The sequence below is a fragment of the Hevea brasiliensis genome, chromosome 5 (genome assembly GCF_030052815.1).
Source record: "Hevea brasiliensis isolate MT/VB/25A 57/8 chromosome 5, ASM3005281v1, whole genome shotgun sequence".
Lineage (NCBI taxonomy): Eukaryota > Viridiplantae > Streptophyta > Magnoliopsida > Malpighiales > Euphorbiaceae > Hevea > Hevea brasiliensis.
In genome coordinates, this window is record NC_079497.1 from 6,319,281 (window position 1) to 6,335,918 (window position 16,638).

At 32.2% G+C, this 16,638-nt stretch overlaps 1 protein-coding gene and 1 long non-coding RNA gene across 2 annotated transcripts in view; one reads left to right on the top strand and one right to left on the bottom strand.

Annotated features, from left to right (window-relative positions):
* Positions 1–16,638, top strand: part of LOC131179874 (uncharacterized) — a 75,150-nt gene that overhangs the window by 42,328 nt on the left and 16,184 nt on the right. The gene's annotated exons all lie outside the window — the stretch shown is intronic.
* LOC131179872 (ethylene-response factor C3-like) lies at positions 12,118–12,938 on the bottom strand. The gene has a single exon (XM_058146699.1). It carries the CDS (start codon positions 12,906–12,908, stop codon positions 12,246–12,248), a length of 663 nt encoding a protein of 220 aa, XP_058002682.1. The 5' UTR covers positions 12,909–12,938; the 3' UTR covers positions 12,118–12,245.

Consider the following 16,638-nt stretch of genomic DNA (forward strand, 5'->3'; position numbering starts at 1 on the left):
GAATGGAAAGCCCCTTCTCCTGAATTTTCACATCATTACAAGCTGAAAGGTGATGACCAGAACGCTGGATCATAGAATATCACCACCACCTCCTAGGCTTAAGTCTCTTTCTCATCAGAAGCTGCCTCGGCTTCCACCACCACCGCCACCTTCTCCAATATAATCACCACCGTGTAGACGCTAGATTTCATGGTTCAAAAGCTTGTTTGACAACAGATTTTCTTTTCCAGGTTTTGATTTACTTCCTTGCGTGATCTTGGTATGGTTCTGTAAATTTGCAAATTAATAGTATAAAAAAGAAAGGCTCAATGTAATAGCACACGATCCCTCTCCCTCTAATGGTGGAAAAGCTCATGCGCCTGCGGATTCAATCCATGACCAAGGCAGCAAGAGGGGTGGGCTTGTGAAGGGAACCTTCCACCAAACGAATGGCCTCCTGAGAATCTGACTACAAGACGGCCTCTCTTTCTCTCGTTTTATTTATTTATTTATAAGATAAATTGGTTACTATACATATATGTTGTGTAGTCTTATATATTTACCATTAATTCACCGAATTGCTCACTTGCCTCTTGATCCATGGGCTGCTGCTGCTGCTGCTCTATGGTATAATTTTGCAAGGAAGGCCTTTAAATATGGAAACCCCCTTCAGATGAATTTTCCTGTCATTACAAGTTAAAGGCGGTGACAGAAGGGTTCGTAGAATATCACCACCACCGCCACTCTCTCCAATGTTGACCTTAGATTTCATCGTTCCAGAGTTTGTTTTGCACTACACTTAGAAAAAAAAGAAATAGAAATCAGCCGAATCGATTGTTAATCCATTAAAATCGGTTGCTAATCGATTTAGCAATCGATTTAATCAATTGCAATGAGTCTGATTGCAAATAGCAATTGATAATCAAATTAGTTATAAATAGCAACCGACAATCAAATTGATCGCTAAATTAATTAAACTTAAAAAAATAAAATTTTTAGTAAAAAAACTATCGATTGTTAGCAGCAACAGAATTAACAACTTAAATCGATTGTTAATATCAATCCAAACATAATCGGTTATAAAAAATTTAATATATTTAATTTTATAATTTTACAATTATTTTATAAATCGGTTATTATTTATAACTAATTTAGTAATTGAAAAATGGTTGTTAATTTTAAAAAATTATAAAAAAAATTAAATTTCTAAATAAGAAATAAAAAAAATTCAAATAAATAAAATTTTCAAAAATTAGTAAAATAATATATTATTATGAAAATTAGTATTAAAAATTAATATAAAAATATTATAAAAAATTACTAATAATAACTATTATAAAAAAATTAAAAAAAAATTAAATATAAAAACATATTTATAAAAAAATTACTAAAAAAATTACCATATATTATATATATATATTATAATAAAAAAAATTATTAAAAATTAAAACTACAAATAATTTGCTAACAAAAAATATATTCCTACAAAACTTTTTATTTCATGTCAAAGAAAATAAATTAAATAAAAAAGATGAGAAAGAAAAAAAGATAAAGAAGAAAAAAGACGAAAAAGAAAAAGATGATGAAGAAAATAGATGATAAGGAAAAAAAATGATGAAAAAGAAAATAGATAAAAAAATGAAGAAAATAGATGAGAATGAAAAAATGATGAAGAAAATGAGAGAAAAAAAATGAGTTGTAAGAAAAAAAATGAATAGCAATTTATGTAAGTGAATTGGTAACTGATTTTAGCAATTAATTATCGATTGTTAATTTCTTTTAAAAATTGGATGGAAATTTTTAAGAAGAAAATCGTAGAACTAATTCACAGTTTGTTACAAAATCGATTACTAATAATAACGGATTTCAATTGATTGCAGAAATCAGTTGCTATTAGTAACTGATTTGCAAATGATTACAAATCAAAATGAAAAAAATATATATGCCAAAATTTTTGGGGAGAAAAAATTGGTTGTAAAATCGATTGTTAATAACAACCGATTTTAAGTAGTTTCAATCGATTCGCAAATCGGTTGCTGTTAGCAATCGATTCACAAATCGGTTACAAATAAAAAAAAATTGAATAGAAATTTTTAGAGAAAAAAAATCAGTTACAAAATCGATTGTTATTAAATCGGTTGTAAAAATCGACTATTGTTAGCAATTAATTTGAAAATTGGTTGCAAATAAAAAAAAATCAATTGCAAAATCAGTTGTAAAGCAACAACAGATTTGCAAATAAGTTGCAAATTAAAAAAAAAATTTGAGCAAGAATTTTTTGGAAAAAAAATTTAGCAACTGATTTACAAGTAGTTGCAAAATCAGTTGTAAATAACAACTAATTTTAGCAACTAATTACAAATCAGTTGCTAACTCTGGAGTCAATTAAAATAATTTTTTAATTTAGCAACAGATTTCCTAAATCAGTTGCTATTAGTAACAGATTTTAATAATCGATTAGTAATAAATTTAATAACTAATTATAAAATGGTTGCTAATAACAATCGAAATCACAAATCGATCATAAAATTAATTATTAATAGTAATCAATTTCAGTCAATCATAAAAATAGATTACAAAACTGATTATTTTTTGTAGCGACTGTTTCTTGCATGTTCTCATCTCACCATGGTTTTTAATTTGCTTATACTTAATTTTATGATCATGGTATACATCTATCTTTGAAAATCATTATTTTAAAAGAAAGGCTATACATGGTGCACAGACAGATTATTGTATACTGTTAGCATAATTACAGCAATTAGCATGATTATAGGAGATTTGTGTAGCATAATTACAGCAATTAGCATGATTATAGGAGATTTGTGTAGCATAATTATAGCAATTATTATTCTTGTCCAAATTAGTTCATATTTTCATATATAAATAGATATAATATCTCTGTAAATGAGATACAGACAAATACACAATCCTTTTCTTCATTACTTGTATTCTTTCTTCTAACATGGTATCAGAGCCATAAAGCTTTTATTTCTAGTTTTTGGGATCTCTCTGCTCTCTCTACAACCTGTTATGGTGTCATGGGACGGGAGTTCTAGCCCCGTGCGGCACCTAGGTCCCCCTTGGCCAGGGCCCCCAGGTCAGCCTCCCCCTATCTGGCAAGCTCGCATAAGCCCAAATAATAAGCATCTTCGAGGTTTCTGGCACGTACCTGTACAGATTCACACTAGTTAGCTCCATAGGGCAAGAGACAGCTTGTGACGGCATTGCCAACTGCCAAGAATAGGAGTGGGGAACTTCCGAACCGTTACATTCTCTCCCACCCAATCCCGCAAACGCCCTCGTTTGCGTGCATTCGCGCCGCTTCTCTGCGCAACTTGATCACACTCCCTCGCACATAGGAGTCCATACGCCATTCGTTGCGCTCGCCCAACACAAACACTTGAGCAGCATATTGGCCACCAGTTTGCCAATTCACTCACCCACTTCCGCACGCAGACATCCTCTAAAATGCCTTTGCCAAGATTCATCATGTTGCTCGCCAGATGCATACCAGCTGCTACATGATAGGCCGCACTTGTCCCTCGAATCGACCCCATTCTGGTCCGATGTGGGATTGAGAAAACCCGTGTCTACCTCTGTCCCGTTGAGGCCTGACATTCTCCCCCACCCGATTCTAGCAACACCCTTATCGCCATCGGCACCCTGCCTACCCCTATCCCGTTGGGGCGCTTGGCGTGATTCGGATCGTCTGGGGCCTTGCTCTGATACCACATTGTCACGGGACGGGAGTTCCCCACTCCTATTCTTGGCAGTTGGCAAGGCCGTCACAAGCTGTCTCTTGCCCTATGGAGCTAACTAGTGTGAATCATGCAGTGCGTGCGTAAACCTCGAAGATGCTTATTATTTGGGCTTATGCGAGCTTGCCAGATAGGGGGAGGCTGACCTGGGGGCCCTGGCCAAGGGGGACCTAGGTGCCGCAATGCTTCATTGCGATAATAGAAGTGCCATACAGATTTCTCATAATGATGTATTTCATGAGCGTACCAAACACATCGAAATTGATTGTCATTTTGTACGTCATCATGTTGCTCATGGCACCATATGTTTGATTCCTGTCTCCTCTGTCAGCCAAACCGCTGATATATTCACCAAAACGCATACTCCCGCCGCCAGATCTCTTAAGCAAACTCAAGTTGGCACCTGTGCTACCACCTTGAGTTTGAGGGGGGTGTTAGCATAATTACAGCAATTAGCATGATTATAGGAGATTTGTGTAGCATAATTACAGCAATTAGCATGATTATAGGAGATTTGTGTAGCATAATTATAGCAATTATTATTCTTATCCAAATCAGTTCATATTTTCATATATAAATAGATGTAATATCTCTGTAAATGAGATACAGACAAATACACAATCCTTTTCTTCATTACTTGTATTCTTTCTTCTAACATATACACTGAATATAATGCTTTCTATAAAAATGTAGGCTATTCTTAATTAGAAAGAGTAAATCCCATTCTATATAAATATCAGTGAATATATATATATATAGAGTGTAGTAAATAATTTATTTGATACATCAATATCGATATGCATGGGGCGCTTTTTAATAATTTCTTCCACGAATTTTTTCGTTGGGACCACTTCCTGGAAGATTTTTTTTTATGGTATAAGTTGCAATCAATTATTGATAACTTTAGAAGAGCATGCTCATTTATTTTGAACAAAAAAAGATTATACTTGCAATTAATGCATTAAAAATGTAATTAATTCCTTAAAAATGACAATATAAAAGGCGACAATCATAATTCTACCCAAAAAGAAAGAGGAAAGCAAGAACATGAAAGCTAATATAATTAAAGATTATTCACATGGCATTGCGTATTTTAGCTAGCAGTCACTGTCATTTTCTTTTTTCTTTCTGGGAGTCTTCCCTAGTCAACAGGACAGTAATCCAAGACTAATCTATTAATTCCTCGCCAAAATGATGCTTTCATTTATCTGTAACAAAAACACGTACCATCAACCATATCACAAGTTCTAATTAAAATATCTATGGTGCCTTGTGGAAAGCTTAGTGATACTTCGTTTTCAGGCAATCTCATTCTGATGAACCTTTTGATATGCTCAGTGCTCTTGACAAGGAGATGATCTCCAGACCTATCCCAAGTGTAATTTTTAATACCTTTTATTTCCCATTAATTTATAATCACAGAAGAGCAAATTTCCACAAGAAAATCCAGAGACTAAGAAGAAATTTAAATGGCCGTGGATACAGTTGCAAAAAGTTCTCTCTTAGCTGACCCAAAACCAATGTATGATCGATTTAATGGGTCGAGAATGGAGTCACTATATAATGGATCACTTGCAAGGAGAAAATCAATCTCTTACAGTTGGCTTTAAAACAAGAGATTGTAGAAATGGAAGCCATTTCTTTGTGGTTCTGCAGGTTTTCGTTAATTTATTTTCTTATTTTTTCTCACATGGTCAAGTCAGGAGACGCTTCACGTAAGTTTAAGTTACTCCAAGAGGCGCCGGTGATGACACCACCCACCATTCGACCACCTGAAAAAAACGGATGTGGACCTAATATTTACCCTGGATCGCCGCCGCCACCGAAAATTCCACCACCTGTGGCGTGTACACCACCACCACCACCACCGCCACCACCGCCACCACCGCCTGTGGCGTGTGCGCCACCACCGCCTGTGGCGTGTGCACCACCACCACCGCGGCCATGTTCATGTTCATCATCAGTACCATGTTCATGTTCATCATCAGCACCATCACCACCACCAGTAACACCATCACATACATTTCCACCACCTTCCACTGCAGTCAATCCTTCTTCTCCACCTGAAATCAATCCTCCAATAGTTTCAAGTCCATTTCCATTTCCATTTCCATTTCCATTTCCATTTTCACCACCAGCACCATCTTAATTAGTGTATGCCAATATATATGTGCAACTACACGTACGCCACTATGACTAGAATAACATGGAAAACTTTGTTTTCCTCCGTTTGTGTTTAGCAAGTGCCCTATATGTAATAGCCAGTTCATTATATAATTTCTCTTCCATTTGTGTTTTTAGTCCTTTTACTTCTTAGTTATTGATCAATTGTTGCCAAGTTTTGATGTTCTTTTTCTATTTTAATAAAATTTAATTGCTTATAAAAAATTGTTTTTCTCGAATAATAATTTATAAAAATTATATTATTATAAATATTATATATTTATATTATTTTTATATAATTATTTATCCTGAATACACCAAATTAAAGATCGAAAAGTAATAATGAATATAGTTTAACAGTTACTGCATATATGTTAAAAGAGATTTAAATTCAACTCCTCTATCTCCTACATATATAATAAAAGATTAAAAAAAATTGAAGATGTAGAAGACATCCAAATTGTTGAACATTTATTAAAACAAAAAAAAAATTGATAGCTGACTTATTAATATTTTTTAGTAGATGAACAAGTAACTCAAATTTATTTTAGGGAATGTTATAAAAAAATAAACTATAGTGTATCGACTTATTTCTAATTAAATACAAATTGCCACAAGCAAGACAGAACAATTTGCTGTAGTTAATACCAAATGCAGCCAAATCATAGTTGGCAAAAGTTGACTTCACAATTTTTTTTTTTTGAAGTATTAAAAAGAGGGATGAAATTAAATAAATAAGATTCACATATTTATATCTTAAATTTATTTTCAACTCTCTATTAAAATATAATCATGTGGGGATTGGGAATTGATATAAGATACAAGGACTTGACTTTGTATGAATTTCTGTAATATTTTAAAGATGATGTATTAAATTTGTATATGCACATGATGCCCTTTGTCTAATATTGTCAAGTAAAGATCATAAAGAAGTTGCCCTTTTTATAGTATTGTCAAGTAAAGATAATAAGGAAGTTCCAAATTCGAATTCCTCTAAAAGGAAAATAATTACATATGGTTTTTTAAGTGGTAAAGATTTGTTTATTATTTGTTCATGAAATAATGTATAATTTAATTATTTTCACACAATTTCACAGATTGCAAGCATATATCTTTCCCTTATAAATATGACTCCATGGACAGCTCAAAAATCCCACAATTCAATACGTAGGTCTTCAACCACAAAACAGCAATGGAGGCTCGTCGATATTTGCTTGCAATTATCTTGCTAATTGGAGTTTTCGAGCTAGCTCATGGCGGCAGGGATGTTTTGCACTTTTATAAAATGGAGCATCAAAGAATGGCCTTGGAGGTTGTTAAACGTCTACCAATTAGAAGGACAATTCCAACAGTTCAGCAGTTTTCTGCTCCGGCCGCCGGTATTGCCCGTCGTCAAGGTGCCCCACCACATGCACCACCTGGGGTTAACAATTGAAATCAAATTATGTTACCCTCACTCTATATATATAGCATAGTCAGGGGATTGTCATTGCTGGTTGAATAATTTCATGATTTATATATAAATTTATTCAAATAATATATTTAATATGATGATGATTTATGGCTTCTTGCTCCAATTTTATTGTCTTGACTCTGAGTTTCTTTATGCAGGATCCTAATTAAACCTTGAAGTTATAAATCATTTTCTTTTACAACCTACAATGGTGGAATTCCTCCAAGTCCAAACTCATTTCCATTTTCACCACCTTCCCTTGAAGAAGTTAACAATACACTCATTTCCAAGATAATAATTTGCCATACAAAACTCCAAAAATGTCCAGCCAATCCATAACTGGCAAAGTTGACTTGAGTATCCTTGAATCAATAATCAATAAATGAAGGTTGTGGGATTTCATAGAGATCCATAAAAAGAATAGAGCTTAATTCAGTGGCATTTGACTCATCTCCAAAATTTTAAAGTCTTGAATTTAAATTTTAATTAGAGTGATATATAAATAAAAAAATAAAATGATTTAGAATTTAACTTTATTGACAAAACCTTCACAGACATCCAGCATTTTCTTATAGTCAAGAGAACTTGACTTTATAGTGAAGCTATAACAGGGGTACTCAAAGTAAGTTCAGGGTTGAAAGTCCGCTTTATCTCCTCCTATAAAGCAACGCAAGGTACACTGACTTGCATGTATGAACAGGCACAACCGATCATGGAGGGTATTCGTTCCAAGATATTTGTAATGGTGTTGATTTTTGGCATTATCGTACTTGCTGTCCTTACTTATAATTGTCATGATAAAGACAAGGTTATGCCTGCATCTGCCCATCATCATCAATTGATTCAGGCCAGAAAGACCTTGCGGCTTATGCTTGATTATCACACAGACCTTCTGCAGACAAGGAGGAGAATTCCAGTAGCTCATCGCATTCCAGCTCCCCAGGCCGCTCATTCACGTCAACAAGTGTTTCACCACCCACCACCGCCTCCGCCGCTGCCAAGTCCTGCTCCTTGCGTTGCTTAAAAACTCCTGTTTATTTCACTGTATCTCTATGTGTACAATTTAGTAATTTTTTCTGACAATTTTTTTTAACATTTGTATCCCTCGCCAGAACTTTTATATATTATGTATTTTTTTAATATATTAAATCTATTTCATTTTCAGAATCTAATCAATGTCCTCAGAGACATTAAAGAAACCATCTCCATGTTTTATCATGAAGTACCATTTCTCACTTGTTTTGCACTAAATCTTAGCACAGATCCCATAATGGAGGAAATTTGGTTCTTATAGTGTATAACAGTCCTATATGCCAAAGCATTTGAAGTACCTATCATTAATTTTTATGGCTTTCTCAACAATAGTGATAATCAAAAGTTTATGTTATAGCGGTTCATGGAACATAAGATTATTGAAATAAATAGAGTATAGGAAATACCTCCTGTGCAGGCAATCAAAGTCCACTCTGCTTATTCTTCACCTACTATTTTTCAGAAATTCTAATTGAATGCTTTGATCTCAGAATTATGAATGGAAAATCTATGAAAGTACAATTACCAATCATTGGTAGATGGCAAGCATAAGGACTGAGTTGAACACTCACCTTTGTGTAATAAACAATTACTAGCCCAAAGAAAGAATGATTAACTGTACCTCTCTTGTATCTAAATCGCAAGAAGTTTCACAAATTAGGACCACTGAAGGATGGCTCTTCCTTGATTTAGATCCTACTTTGACACTTGGCCTTAAATCCTTTGGTCCTGACTACACTCATCCTCTTTGACAAGATTCTCATGATCCTATGGACGTGGAACAAGAAGAAACCATTGAAAATGCTGCCTCTCTGAATCCTAAAAAATGACAAAGTCTCTGGTACAAGCATCTGTATAGAAATATTGGGTCTGATGATTAGACTATGATAATTACAACTTCAGCCCTAGCTAAAATTTCATGTGACTGTCTTAGCCTTGGATACTTTTCTATGACCATCACCAATTTATTTGCATTCAACTTTAGTTAGTATCTATACTTAAAAATAATGGTGTATATTATGTATTTTTTTAATATATTACAATATTCTCAGTATTCGGTTTACAGTCTATAAATATTATTCTTTTGAAGTTTGCAATTGCTCCTTTTAAAATCATCTTCTCCAATAATTGAATCTGATTTCTCCCATAAAATCCTAGCAAATTTTAACATTGCACTCAATATTTATTAATTAGATATTATACATTTTGATGATTATTTTTCTTCAATCTTCAAATTTGTTGTTAAGTTTTAGTATCCAACTGTACTAAAAAAAATTATTATTTTTCTGTTAAGAATTAGTAGAGATAGAACTATATTTATGTAATAGTAAATGTAATTTATTTAATTTTATTAATTAAATATTATTACAATTAAAATTTAAAATTATTAACAAAATTATTACTATAACTGAAAAAAATAAAACAACATTATAAAAACATTCAAAATTTTTTACAATCTTTTTATTTATTTATTTATTCATTTTTTTTACCATTAGCCTAAACCAAAACCTGAGCCTTTAGTCTAGTCTATCCTCTTTAGGCCTCTATGAAGTGTCTAGCGTGGCCTGTGGAACACCTAGCAGGATCATTTAGGCAAATTTAGCCCAATGTAAATGGGCCAATGGAAGACCCCAACATGTCCATCTAAAACTATTTTAATCCTTTTGGTGTGAGTTAAAATGGGCATGGGACAAGGTGTTGGGTTTGTGCATTTCCATTATTATTATATTATTAAAATTATTATGTGGCTCCATTATTATATTGTTATTATTTTTTTACTAAAAATAATATTTTATTGATGAAATATGGATTACAAGCCCAAATCAATTAAACATAATGTTGCTACATAAATCAACCCAAACCCATAAATCCAACTCTTAAGAATACGAGAACCCTATGCTTATGGGTATGACCCAAACATATGACCCAAACTATCTTCTTCGTCAGCAAACCAATGTCGACTCCACTTCATCGACCTTTAATGAGTTTCACCAACCTACAACGAGAGATCTGCAAGGTAGCTTGTTAACTGAAGCATGCAGAGAAAAAAAAAACTTCAATATCAGAGCAAGTGCTTAAACCCAAACAACTGAGAAACCTTCCTTGCTCAAAAGCTATCAAACCCAGATGGAAAACAGAGGAAAATGCAGCAGAACCATTAGGCAATCAGGGACTTGGACCATGCCGAATGAACCGGGAAAGGCTAGCAAAGGTGACCTAATAGCGCTCACCTCCGTGACTGCCAGCCGACAAAGCTCCAAATAGTTTCACAGCACATAATAGGGGAGCCAACTACAACATGCAAAGTATCCCTTGTAAACTCAACTACATCCCCATCTAAAAAAGGGGTATTAATACTCCAAAAAGGAGAACGAAAGAAACTAAGAAAGAAAATGAAAAGAAAGCCAGCTGAGAAACCATATGACCCTATCTAAAGAAAGAAAAATGGAGGAGGGTCGATGGCCAGACGGTCGGACCTTTCAGGTACTACACTTGAAAGCTTTTAGACAGGATGGAGTGTAGGGGTGGCAATTTGAGACATGATCCGTGAATACGACATGAACACAACACGAAAATATATGGTTTGCGTTAAATTTATTCATATTCGTGTCGACCTATTTATGACAGGATTATAATGGTGTCGTATTTTTATGAAACGATTTAAAATTCGTGTTATGTTGCCCCGTAACCTACTGACTTATTTGACTTTTGACCCACTATGACCCATGAACCCACTTATGTAGCGTATTAAATGGGTTAAGTCATGTCAACCGTGTTAAATAGGTTATTTCATATTAAATGGGTCGTGTCATATTGAATAGATTTAATACAATTTAATATTAATCGTGCCGTTCGTATAACCCGTGTAATGAAAGAGTTGTGTTCGTATTTAAATTTTTGACGCGATTTATTAATCGTGTCGTGTTCGTGTCGACCCTAATTGTATTCGTATCGCGTGTTGACACGATACGAATAATACCCATCAACCCAAATTGCCATCCCTAATAGAGTGTTTAGAATAGAAAGAGAGGATAGTGTTTTAATTTAGAAAGGTTATTAAATTATTATTATTAAAAATATTATTTACCTCATTATTATTATTATTATTATTATTATTATTATTATTAAAAAATGAGAGTTTGGTTTTTAACAAAGCTTCAATTATCTTGATTGGCATTATATCATTTTACTGCTTATTAAATTAATTTCTATTTGGTGTAGATTAATTAATAATCATTTCTTTTCCTTTGAAATCCATTACATACAGTATTTTCCATCTGGGGATGTGAGGAGAATAAATATATACATATAAATAAATATCTACATATAACCATTTTCAAATTAACACTTCCATTTGATCGTGTATAAACTTGTACGATTCAACCATGTAGACGAAAATTATAATAAATTAAACAAAAAATAGGCACCATTTCCAGTCTTAAGGTAAATCATTACTACTTTTATATATCTGTGGCCAGTGTTGTGTTTGACTTGTTGAATGAATGCATGGGCAGATATGATTTATGGATTAATAACTGTCACTAACTGTCACAGTCTAAGCACAGTTTGCTACTATAAAATAATAATCACTTTAGATTAAACAAAGATTAGTGAGATAACACTTGGTCCCCTCTTTAGCCAAAAGACTACACCACCAATCAAAATCAAACCTTTAACCATATTCCATCGTTCAGCAATGACGCATAAATACAATGAAAGGTCACAATCTCCATCATCTAAAAATTGAACCATTAACTTAAAGAAAGATTAGAAAATGTTTAGACAATGCGATGATATTAATTAATAGTGTCGCCAAAACTAATAAGAACTATTCAACTAATATTAGCATAGAGTGATCACCAAGAAGTGGCAGTCTCCGAGAAGGTTAGAAGCTCCTCCAAGTACTCGGCTCCTAGATCTTCTAATACCACCACATTTTCATTTCTCATTTCCTTGACTTTCTTTTTCTTGCTCTCTCCTTTCCTCTTCTTTGAATGGATCTTTTTCAATGCTAAAACTGGTGAGTAACCCTCCTTGAATTGGTAGTTCATTTCTTGAAATGACTTGAGAACTTTCTCCATAGGAAAATTTAGTATAGCCAGTGGACCTCTTATTGCCAATGCAGCTTGATCATAAGCTAAGGCTGCAGCTTCAGCTGTATCAAATGTTCCTAACCATACTCTTACTCCATTTCTTGTTGAATCCCTAATCTCCGCCGCATATTTTCCCCAAGGACGCCTTCTAACCCCTCTATAAGCAATTTCCTGAGTAGGTTCCTCTTGATAATAATCACCTCTGGAGCTTACCTCCTCGTAGTGGGTAGAGTTGGTGGGAGAAATGGCATCAAAAGAGTTCATGGGGGCTTCATTAAGGACTCCTAAGAGAAGCATTTCCTCGGAGTCATTTTCGTTGAAGGGAAGGGACTGGGCGTAGAAAGACTCAAGGGAGCTGAAGGATGAAGATGATTGATCAGGGGAGAAATGGGAGTAGTTTTGGCATTGAAAGAATGAAGAATCCATTTCTTGAACTTAATTTGAACGAGTGCAAAATCCCTGTTCTCTTTTTGAGCACTCTTAGATGGTGAGGTGGTCTTTGTTCGTAGGAGGATTTAATTTGTTTTTTAGGCAAAAGGTTTATATAGGCACATGAGAGAGGGAAAAGGCGAAAGGGATAAGATTATATGAACATGGCAATTGGTGGGCACTTTCAACATTTTGGTCGTTAGTGGAGCCTACAGAGGAGATATCACACGTGAGTCAAAAAGGTTCCTGTGGGGCAGGGCGGCTAGGTCAAATGAGGGCTCATGGTGACATCAGGTTGATGATTTCATTTCATTTGGGTGGGTCGGATGGTGGCTCCGCCAGTCGGACCAGTCCTTAAGGGGGCCTTGTCCAGCACTCCACTTGGCAAATTATTGATTTGTAATAAATGTCCTTTTACTTGTTTTAGTGTTATCTTCTGCTTGTTATGCTCATCATTGCCAACAAAATGGTAGCTCAAGACTGCAATTGCTAAATACTCCTTTCAGCATTAGAATTAGGTATCTCCATAGTCCTTGGTGGACGTTGTTTGATTACCCATTTAAAGTTCCTTGCACAAATTTTGGTCACTGTTTGATGAGGCAGGGAAATAATAAAGAAATTATTATCCAGATTAATAATTTTAGCTATTAAATATGTGTTTTATTATTAAATTTGTTATTCAAAATTTTAGTAAGATTTAGAGAGATACATTTTCCTAATTTGAGTAGGAGAAGTATTTTTCAATTTGATGGAGTAATGTTTCTTATATATAATATAATTTTTATTATAATATTATTTATAAATTGAGTAAAATTTTTAATTAAATTAGGATAGAAATGAATAGAGTATAATAAAAAAGTTTATTTGACTTCTGGGCATTGATAGGGGCTTTTGCCCATTATAGAGAAAGGGCATAATCCAAAAAAAATAGACTATTTTATATTATAGTCTCACGTGGAGAAAGAATTTCAGACTAAAGTGGAGAAATGGTATAATATTTAAAAGGAAAAAATTTTTTGTCTATTGATGGGCTCTTGTTGAAGGCTAAGAATAATGAGAATGACTCAGTAATATATTTACAATATATTTACAATGAATAGTTATACAGTTAGGATTATATTGAATATAATTTAATTAAAGGCGAGATAATATTGAGTTTATAAATAATAATTTATTTATTAATAGTGAAAGATGATAGTGTTTGTGAATATAACTCTGTGTGAAAATGGTGAGCTATGTAAATATTATTATTAATTTATGTATTTACTTTATTTTTTATGATTTATATATTTATATGATGCACAACATGATAACTATTATTCTTTTTATTTATAAATAATTTAGATTTTCCCATAATTAACTATATGAGTATAATAGGGTCTTTTGAAATATAAACTATTCAAGAATATTAATAAAGATTAAAATATAGTTTGTTAAAAAAAAATAAAATATATAGAGCCTTATCAAAAAAAATATTTAAATATAATGGATTTACCCTTCATTTTAAGTATTAAAAAAAATAATAAATCAAGATAAGCCAAGATTATTATATTTTTTTTCTTAGAAACAGACAAATTGAAGCAAAAAATGCATTCGGATGTGAAAATTTTTTATTTAGACAAAATTTTCTCTTGAAATACGACAACAGTTTTGTAAGGCGCATATTATTTGCAAACAATGGGCGGAATCCCAAATCCTTGACCGGCAAATTAAATGGGTTGAATTTCTTTGGTTTCAAAGACCATGTCTTCTTGGTATATTCCATGCATCTCTTCCAATTCCCTTTTCCCACCACCTGCACCAATCATTCTTTTTGGAGTTTATCAAAATTTGGTGCAAAAATTGTCATCGTCCATGCATAAATTTTAAGGGCCGATCAATATCCTATAAAACGAAAAAAGTTATGAGATTATTACTTCGTCTGTTTTGTTAAGTGTTTGACTATTTAGAAAAATAAGTTAATAAAAAATTATTTTTTATAAAAAAAAAATTAAATTATTTATATAAAAAAGTTTTTCTCTCTTAAAATAATAAAATTATTTTTAAAATTTTAATAATTTTATTAAAATGTAAAAACTTTTACATATACATATATACATAATATAAGTATATACTATTAATTTAATATTATAACTAAATAATAAAAAATATTTTCATGAAAAATATTTTCTTTCATGCACAAATTATTTTTTATGAAATAAATGAAGTATAATTATTTAAATTTAAATTTAATAATAATAATAATAATAATATTATTATTATTATTATTATTATTATTATTATTATTATTATTATTAACATACATAGTAACATTAGATTTAACACATGTACATATGTTTACCACAATAATAGAGCCATCTTAAATACAACTTTGGATATCTCTCTTCAAATAATAACTTGGACGTCTATGAATGAAATTAAGTCTGTGTTTGTTTTGTATAAAATATTTTTGTGAAAAATATTTTTTATATTTATTTAGTGTTTGAGACACTAAAAAATAATTAATAGAAAATATTTTCTTATTAAAGAGAAAATTAAGTTATTATTAAGAAAAATAATTTTTTTTAAAAGAATAAATTATAAAGTAGCTTTTTTTAAAGAATAAATTATTTTTTAGAGATTATTAAAATGTGAAAACACTCATTCATATATACATAATATAAATACATATAATTAATTTGATATTTCAAATGAATAATAAAAAATATTTTTAAAAAAATTTATTGTAATAACCTAAATTTTAAATAAGAAATTTATAAATTTTAATAGTATTTAAATATTATTTTAATATTATCTAACTAATTTACAATTTTGTAATACTTTCATTTATTTATATATATATATTAAATCAAAGCTTTACATTGTGTATTATTTTATTATGTACTTATGTTTTTATTTTCTTGCGAATGGAAGAAAGAAATTTCGTTAAATTTTTGTTATTATCATGAGCAATATAATTCAAAGATATAGCAATTGATATTAGTTATCTTTATTTATTTTTTTTATTATCATTATTAAAATTTAAAGTGTTTATTTAATTTACCTAACATGATTGTTATTACCCAGTAAATTTTTAAATGTGGTATTATTATATTAATTATATTGTCTTAATATATATATATATATATATATATATATATATATATATACGTATATTGCAAACTAGTGCATAGTACATATTTTGAATAATAATAATAATAATAATGTACCATAACCAATAAAAAATCAAGATTCTACCTACCATGGCCACCGAAATGGAGCTACTGCTCCTTCCCTCTCTGCGTCGTCTTCCATAGCAAGGGGATCCTCGCACCAACGAGCCTCACCAATTGGACATGGACAACAGCTAGAAGGCTATTTTAGTGAGGCACTTTCGGGACAACACCCAACAGCAGCTGAATAGAGGTGGAATCCTCCATTCTTTCCGGCGATGCAAAGGGAAGAACGTCCAAAGCTTTTATCTTCCTTCTGCCATTCTAGCCACTTTCCGACCACGTCTCAGCTAGCATTCAACACACCTTAGTCTAAAGAGAAAGATGGCAGCAAGCTTTGCCTATTTTAATGGAGTTCCGACGAGAGAGAGAGGAAAGAGAAAATGGGTATGGCAGTGGCTTTCCGACCACTTTTCCAGTGATTCAACCATTGGATCGGAAATCCGAGACCACCAATGAACTCAGGGCGACGAAATCTTCGAAATGAGACTGGCCCCGCTCTGATCGAACACGTT

What these genes read in the sequence shown, in the direction of transcription:
- LOC131179872 (XM_058146699.1), bottom strand. Translation starts at nt 12,908, where the DNA reads ATGGATTCTTCATTCTTTCAATGCCAAAACTACTCCCATTTCTCCCCT.